Source organism: Anser cygnoides, chromosome 11 (assembly GCF_040182565.1).
Source record: "Anser cygnoides isolate HZ-2024a breed goose chromosome 11, Taihu_goose_T2T_genome, whole genome shotgun sequence".
NCBI classification, from domain to species: domain Eukaryota; kingdom Metazoa; phylum Chordata; class Aves; order Anseriformes; family Anatidae; genus Anser; species Anser cygnoides.
In genome coordinates this window covers 9745028-9753488 of record NC_089883.1, presented here as the reverse complement: position 1 = coordinate 9753488, position 8461 = coordinate 9745028, and the positions used below count along the sequence as shown (strand labels likewise).

Genomic DNA, 8461 nt, shown 5'->3' with positions numbered 1-8461 from the left:
ATAATCTGTCCTGTGGGATTTGGGACATTATTTTGTAAGATTATGGCAAAAAAGAACTTTACAGTAAATGCTGTCACAGTAGGCAGTAGTGTCCTTGAGTGCAGGCACATGGGATAGAGTGGAATCATGAGTCTGGTATGAAATACCTTTTTCCTTGCCCCTTAATTTAGTCATTCCCTGAGATGTGTGATTTATTCTTTGTGATGATACATTGAAAACAGAGGTCCCATCTATTCTAAATGAAAATGATATCCTATTCTTATTATTGTTAATGCTTTGTATGCAGAGTAGCATTTAAAGGCCTCGGATTAATTTGTGACCTCTTCATGCTCAGAGCTGTATGTACACACACAGTAAGCTCACTGCCCCAAAGACCTTACACTTTAATTAAATAAAGGTTGGAGGAAGGAAGTTTTATTACCTCTGCCACAAATGGGAAATGATAAGAGAGAGAAACTAAAAGGACTGAGAATTACAGTCCTCCTGCAATAAGTCCTGTATTTGCCTGTAATATATCCTCCCTTCCTGCTTTTGTTAAGCTGCTGTAAATTGGTAGATGGTTGGTCTCTTCCCCAGAGATGGAGCTTACTATAATTCTGCATAATTTTCAAGGTTGTATGGGATGAAAGGAGTTACAGATAGATAACCCTTTAATTTACATCTGATCAAATTATTCTGAAGAAATACTTCTGTGGAATAAGTACATGCATATGAATCTCACATGCATTACTTGTTGCCACATGAGCATGCTATTGCATAGATTCTGTATTCCCAGTGGTGTGTGCAGTTGGTGTGTACATGTTTTAAGGTATGTCGGTATAACTTTTCAATGGTGGTTGTTATCTCTTTGTATCTCTCTGTAGTTTGCTCTTAAAAGTTTTCAAAAATATTTAAAAGAAAAAAAAAGCAACAGCCCTCAAGATGCTGGACTATTCCACCAGATTCATAGGAGACTTAAAACACCAGTGCACACTTAGTCTCCCAGAAATGCATCATCTTCTCCCCTCCCGGGAATCTTATTCTATAGAAAGGGCTGAAATTAATTTTAAACATTTTTAATTAGAGCTTCCAGCTTAACATCAAAAAATAAAGCTAGATCAGTACAGATCTTGCTTTGAGAATAAAATTTTCCCTGTAGAGGAACATGAGCCTGAAGATAACTTGTTTTCCTTTTACTTGTAGTCAGTACATGGATGTTTAGCATAGTGATCTTGGGCAGAAACTCTGATAGTTTTAGATATGATGGGAAGTGGGGGAGAAAAAAACAAAGCAAAAAAAAAAAAAAACCACACAACGAACAGGTAAAATCCAAGCACACCCAACCACTATCTTTGTATCACACCCAACCACTCTCTTTGTATTTTAGTAATTCTGCCAGTCACTGCTGTATGTCAACAACAGTAATCCTCTATAATGATGTGTCTGCCTCACAGGTACGGTCCCCTCATTTCTGTCTTGTCCTGTCCCTATCTGGGAAATGTGAACAGTTATTTTCTTGCAGATTTTGGATTCCCTGAATTAAAAGGACTCCAGAGAAGCAGACTTCTTTTTGAAATGTATTTAATAAAGAACGTTATTGCTGTCAAAGGTTGTGTCCATCTGCCTTTTTTTTTAAATGCTCAAAACAGTAAAAGGCCTTTACTATCCTTGACCATTTGTAAATAATCTCTTATTTTTCCCCCTAGAAACTGTCACTGCTGGAACTGAAGTGTAAATTTGTGAATTATGCCATCTTTTAAATATGAAACTACAGAATTTCCACAGTTGAGGGGACAGCCTCAGCACGTAGGAAAGCACATCACTGGTGTGTATGCCCGTGCTAGCAAACAAGCCACAGGAGCTTTGTTATAAAACATGCAAACATCCTGAGGAAGTGGCAGTCATTTGCCATAAACACGGCGTGTAAACAATTACCTGTAACTCGTTACACTCGTTTGTACAGGCAGCTGGCTAAACACATCCCTGTGTGCTTGTAAAGGGCTGTCCCCACCGAACGTGAGGCTGTCAGGCAATTAGGGGGTGGCTGCCTTCTCTGAAGCCTTCTGCACATGACAAGTTGGCACGGTCTATGTAAAGGGGGCCAGATGATCTTGGAAGTCTTTTCCGCCCTTAGTGATTCTAGGATTCTGTCACAGAATGACAGAAGTTTAAGTAGGGGTGCTCACGGATATGTGGGGGAAAGAGGGAGAAATACGCTGTGGTGGTGACACTTCGGTGACAACAGCGAGGGCTCTCTCAGCGGGTGGCAGGGTGGATGTGGGGACGGGACACTTGCAGAAAAGGCCATTTATTGGGTGCGGGGGCACAGAAGGCGACGATGGGGGTGTTCAGAGACCGAAATGAAGGGGGCAGCAGGCGGGGAGCCCCTCACGCGGGCTGAGGGGGGGCGGGCCGGGGGGGCGAGGCCTCGGGCCGCGCTGAGGGCGGCGCAGTGCGCATGGCGCGGGGGAGGGGCGCGCAGGCGCCCGGCGGCGGAGGCGGGCGGGGACGGGGACGGTGGTGCCGGTGCCCCGGGGCCGCTCTGCCGGCCGGGGGCTGGCGGCCGCCGCCCGGTGGCACGGGGCAGCCCGCTGCCCGCTCCGGGACGGGAACGCGAAGCGCGGAGCCCCCGGCACACCCCTCCTCGGGTTGAAGAAAATTTAAAAAAAAAAAATAAAAAAAAATTAAAAATAGAAAATATATTTTTTGAAAAAATTAAAAATAATAATGGGGGGGGGGGGGGGGGGGGGAAACGAAAAACCCCGGGAGGGGCGGGGAGGGGGAGGGGGGGCGCGGCGGCCCGGCATTGTTCGGCGCGCGGCAACAAAGAGCGGCGCGCGGCCGGGGGGCGGGGCCGGGGGCGGGGCCGGGGGCGGGGCCGGCCAATGGGAGCGCGCGGCGGTGGCGGCGCGCCCCAGCCCTCCCCTCCCCGCCTCCCCCTCCCCTCCCCTCCCCTCCCCGGCTGCCCCCCAGCCTCCCTCCGGCCTCCCTCCTCCCTCCCCGCCCGCCTCCGCCCGCCTCTCCAGAGCCGTCTGGCTGCAGCGGTGCCTCAGACAGAGGAGGGGAGAGGAGGAAAAAACGCTGAGTGAGTGGAGTGGAGCCTGGGAGGGGCTCCTTAAAGAAACGCTGCCATCGCTTGGCATTGTGGCCGGCGAGGAACTCGAGGGGGGGAAGCCATCGGAGCTCCTCTCGCTCTCCGCTGCCCACCCCCACCCCACCCCCCCCACCCCCGGCCGAGGGGGGGGAAAAGAAAAAAAAAAAAAAAGGAAAAAAAAAAAAAAAGAAAAAGCCTCGAGGGGGGAGGTCGTGTGTGGGGGGGGGGTCCTGAAACCATCTTATAAACCGGATTGCACTGAGAGGAGGAAAAACAAAACAAAACAAAAAACCCCACCGCCGCCACCGCTACCACCACCACCAACAACAAAAAAAAACCAACAAAACAACAACAACAAAAAAAAAGGAAAGATACAAAATATACAAGCGAAAGGCAACAGCTCCCCGGTCTCCAGCAGTCGCCCACCTCCCTTCCTTCTCTGCTGCTGGCCATCTGCCTCGGGTTTTCCTTTGTGTCTGATCTCTTACTACTGAGCCGGGCGCAGGAGGAGGGTGCAGCGCACGCAGGGACCATGCCCAGCTCGCTCTTTGCAGACATGGAGAGGAACGGGAGCGGCGGCGGCGGCGGCGGCGGCGGCGGCGGCGGGGGAGAGACGCTGGATGACCAAAGAGCCCTGCAGATCGCCCTGGATCAGCTCTCCCTGCTGGGGCTGGACAACGACGAGACGGGCTCCATCTACGACAGCGAGCCTCGGAAAAAGAGCGTGAACATGACCGAGTGCGTGCCGGTGCCCAGCTCGGAGCACGTCGCCGAGATCGTGGGCAGACAAGGTGGGTACCGCGGGGCGCGGCGCCGGCTCCCCCAGACAAAGAGAGCGCGGCCGCGGGGCTGCCGGGCGGCGCTGCCCGGAGGCGCCGTGAGCGGCCGGCGCGCGGACAAAGCAGGAGAACGATTTTTTTTTTTTAAAAAAAAATCTCGCCGTTCCTCTGGATGCAAAAGTTAGATTTGCAAGAGGAAAAGGGGGGAAATCGCGAGCCTCGGTGCTCTTTTTTTTTTTTTTTTTTTTTTTTTTCCTTCCCCCCCGAAGTTGGAAATCGTGGGGTGTTTTTAAGGACAAGGAATGGAGTGGGGAAGTGGAACAATGGGATTGGGATAAAGCATCCGCATAGGGGAATGTGGCTCATTCAGTGCAGCCGCTGCTCCTCACCTTCCTCAGAACCGATCTTATTTCATTTTTTTTTTTCTGAGAGGAAAGTGCTCAGCAGGAATGCGGACTGGCGCGTGCGGTGATTTGTTGGGGCAGCTCACATTTTATTTTTATTTTATTTTATTTCATTTTTCCGGCCGTGCAGTTTTGCTGCACGCTGCTTTTCCTCCGCTGTTGCCGTTCCTCTGAGCTGCACGTTGGTAGTTTTGGGGCAGTTGCATGGCAGATGCGGTGCCGGCCACTTGCAGTGCCTTTGGGCGTGTGCCAGGGCTGGGGCTGGCATCCCTCAGCGCCCTGACCGGGATGCCTGGACGAGCTGCCAGCCATCACCTGGGGTAGGGGGCAATGTGTTTCGGGTGGGTGTGTATTTTCCCCCCCCCCCTCCCCAGCTGCACCCAGCTAATGGGTTGTAACCGGTTCTCTCCCCCCCTTCCTTCCCCTCCCCTTTGCCTGCCATCTCCCGCATCTTGTTCCCAGGTTGTAAAATCAAAGCTCTGCGGGCAAAGACCAACACCTACATCAAGACCCCGGTTCGCGGGGAGGAGCCGCTCTTTGTTGTGACGGGCAGAAAGGAAGATGTGGCCATGGCCCGCAGGGAGATCATCTCGGCGGCCGAGCACTTCTCCATGATCCGAGCCTCGCGGAACAAGAACACGGCCCTGAACGGCACCGTTCCTGGCCCCCCGAACTTGCCCGGCCAAACCACCATCCAGGTGCGGGTGCCTTATCGCGTGGTGGGCTTGGTCGTGGGGCCCAAGGGGGCCACAATCAAGCGCATCCAGCAGCAGACGCACACCTACATTGTGACCCCCAGCCGGGACAAGGAGCCAGTCTTTGAGGTGACGGGCATGCCCGAGAACGTGGACCGGGCCCGGGAGGAGATTGAGGCGCACATCGCCATGCGCACCGGCGGTATCATTGAGCTGACGGATGAGAACGACTTCCACGCCAACGGCACGGACGTGGGCTTCGAGCTGAATGGCACGGGCAGCCTCTGGAGCAAGCCCACTCCGCCCAGCATCACGCCCACGCCGGGCCGCAAGCCCTTCTGCAACTACCGCAACGACAGCTCCAGCTCGCTGGGCAGCGCCTCCACCGACTCCTACTTCGGCGGCGGCACGGCGGGGGGCAGCGGCGCCCGCTTGGCCGACTACAGCCCCCCGAGCCCCGCGCTGAGCTTCACCCACAATGGCAACAACAACAACAACAGCAGCGGCGGCAGCGCCAACGGCTACGTGTACGGCGGGGGTGGCGGGGACGTGCTCTCCTCCCCAGACTGCTGCTCTGAGCTGCCCTTCGACTCGCCGCCCGGCTTCGACCTGGCCCCCGCCCCACCGCCGGGGGCCACCCTCATCTGGCCGCAGTTCGAGCGTGGCCCTGCGGCCGCACCGCCCTCACCGGCGCCCTCGCCCGCAGCCGCCACCGCCTTCCCGGGCGCGACGCCCGCCAATGCCAACCTGGCGCTGCTGGTGAGCGGCCCGAGGCGGGGCGGCGGCGCTGCTCCGCCCCCGGCACGGCTCTCCCCGCCCCTGCATGGCCCGGTGGCGGCGGCTGCGGTGGCCGGGCCCGAGCACCCACTGGCACGGAGGGTGCGCAGCGACCCGGGTGGGCGGCTGCTGGCCGCCTCGTACCCGTTGTACGCCAACGGGCTGGGCTCCCACCTGCCGGGGCTGCCCTCCGACTCGTCGGCCTCCTCCTCGTCATCATCCAGCTCGTCGTCCAGCTCGTCGTGCTCGTCGTCTGGCGTGCGGCGGAAGGGCAGCCGCGACTGCTCGGTGTGTTTCGAGAGCGAGGTGATCGCGGCGCTGGTGCCCTGCGGCCACAACCTCTTCTGCATGGAGTGCGCCAACCGCATCTGCGAGAAGACGGAGCCGCAGTGCCCCGTGTGTCACAGCGCCGTCACCCAGGCCATCCGCATCTTCTCCTGAGCGTGACTGGGCCGAGGGGTGCTGGGGATGCTGGTGGTGGGGTGCTGGTGGTGTGGGGGTGCTGGTGGTTGGGGTGCTGGTGGTGGGGGTGCTGGTGGCGACCGCGCGTGCATGCTATAAATAATAACGGGCGACTCCATTCTAGTGCTAGGCTAGTTTTTACACTGTACTTTAATACGAAGCTTCCAACCCCCCCCCCTTTTTTAAAAAAAATTAAGAAAAAACAGAAACAAAAACAAAAAAAATTGAAAGTAGGAGATGCTTATGATGATGACAATGGTGTGTGGACTGTTAGTAAAATGTGCTGGTAGTTCCTAGGATGCTTATTACGAAATAATTAAATCTATGGGTGGATACTTTTCTGAATGTTCTTGAAAGGGCAAGAAGTTCCTGTGAAAACCATGATACTGCAGCTTTATCAACGTTAAAAAAAAAAAATATGAAAAAGAAAAAAAAAACAAACTGTAACATATCTCTTATATATATTAAAACGTTTAAAGGTTTTAAAGATAAATTGCATTAATACAGATTGAAGTATTTTATTCTTTTTTGACTTGAAAAATTATATTTCATATTGCAAAGATGTTTACAAGTATTTTAATTTAAGTTCAGTGAACTTTTTGTAGCTGGGTTAAATCTTTTTTATTTTAGTATGGCCTTATGGCAAAGAACACTGTATTATTTTAATATCACACAATTGTGAACGGAATTACAAACCATAAAATGTGTAATGCTTTGAACAGTATTCTGTTGGGATGGAGATTTTATAGGTTCAGAAAAAAATCTTTTAAATCTGCTTCACCCAGCATATTTTCTATTCAGTGATATAAAGCATATTTTATTCTATATTATTACAAAAATGGAAATGTATAAACATATGTCAAAAGGAACTGTTGAAGCTTTCTAACATTTGTATAAATAGAATTCAGTGGAAATTACAAAAATTCTGTTGCACCACTATAGTTTTAGTATTTCTATTTTAATACATTTGTTTACCACTTGTTTATGTATATGTAGGTGACGTTACTTGAGCTTAAATGTACTTTACTGAGCAAAGTTTAAAAACAAAGTATATTTTATTTTATGATAAAGGGCCTTTAACCTCATGGTCAAATACTAATATTATATTTGCTGAGACAAGATTTGAAATTGTATCAAGAGTTTTATTTTTCTGACATTTAAAGTTCTACATAATAAAAGTAAAACTTAAGTAATGGTGCTACTTCATGTTTTTTTAAGTATTTCTATATAAATAAAATATTACAGAAAAAAAATGCCGTGTGGTGATTTGATTTGATTTGATGTGCTGAGAGTTTCTTTTGGAATTTTTGTTCCCCGCTTGTGACACTCAGGCATGTTCAGAGTTTGAACTGTGTCATGTTCATGTTGCTGGAACCCTTCAGCTCGTGAAGGCTCCCAGGATAATTCTTCCAGCGATAATACCATAAAATATGGTTTTAGGGAATTTAAATATTATATTTTTTTATATATGTGGCATACCTCTGGGGGTAATTCCATATGTAAAATTACTCTTCCTTAAGAATTTTTATTCGTGAAAAATAGTCTGCTTCATATGCATTGGTACTTTTGGCAAATAGAGTATATGTAAGAAAAAAAAAGCCTGCAGCTTTCTTAGATTTGTGATCTGAAAGCAGAGAAGAGGGGAGGGTCCTTTGTTGTAATGCGCTGGTAGAGGGCTGAACCCTGCCGGTCCTTGCTCCGTCCTTCCACAGGGTTTCAGACTCGCATCCCAGACTGAGTGTTTCCTAGAGCAGAACAAGGGCTTTTGTGTCTTCCCTGAGTTCTTGAAATTGCTTCTTGGTATTTGGCAGTTGTGGTTCAGATAATTGGTGTTGACAAGCTTATTTGAATAAAAAATGTATTGCTGTGTAAAGTTTGTTTGCTTTTGATGATGCCCACACTGGTATTGGGGAGAAGGAAGTACAGAAGCTTTCTGACTAATGAGTCGTCAAACCCACCAGGCAAACACTGCAGTATTTTTGTTGCTGATTGTAGTCAATGTGTTTAAGTGAACTTGCTGGATAAAGCATGTTAGAGCAGATTTCAGAAGGTAGCTGCGGACCATTTTAAATGTTTGTTTTTGAACGTGCCAGTGCACTTTTCAGCGGGCTAGCGAAAACAACAAAACAAACCCAAACTGTGTAGCACATTTCATATGTTTTACTTTGTACTTAGCAGTGTATGCCAGAGCTGCTCTGCTCTGATCTCTTTTATGGAATCCAGAGCTGCTTGTTGGGTGGGAAGGGGAGGAGGGAGGATGCGGCAGGGGAT

The 8461-nt window shown here is 50.3% G+C and overlaps 1 protein-coding gene across 1 annotated transcript; it reads left to right on the top strand.

Annotated features, from left to right (window-relative positions):
- Window positions 1–2970: 2970 nt before the first annotated feature.
- Window positions 2971–6426, top strand: MEX3B (mex-3 RNA binding family member B). The gene is made up of 2 exons (XM_048072054.2): window positions 2971–3864; window positions 4719–6426. The coding sequence occupies exons 1-2, from the start codon at window positions 3606–3608 to the stop codon at window positions 6167–6169; spliced, it is 1710 nt and encodes a 569-aa protein (XP_047928011.2). The 5' UTR covers window positions 2971–3605; the 3' UTR covers window positions 6170–6426.
- The last annotated feature ends 2035 nt before the right edge of the window (window positions 6427–8461 follow it).

Coding starts and splice junctions, on each gene's coding strand:
- MEX3B (XM_048072054.2), top strand. CDS start 3,606: ATGCCCAGCTCGCTCTTTGCAGACATGGAGAGGAACGGGAGCGGCGGC. Junction 3,865..4,718: donor CGAGATCGTGGGCAGACAAG/GTGGGTACCGCG, acceptor TCTTGTTCCCAG/GTTGTAAAATCAAAGCTCTG.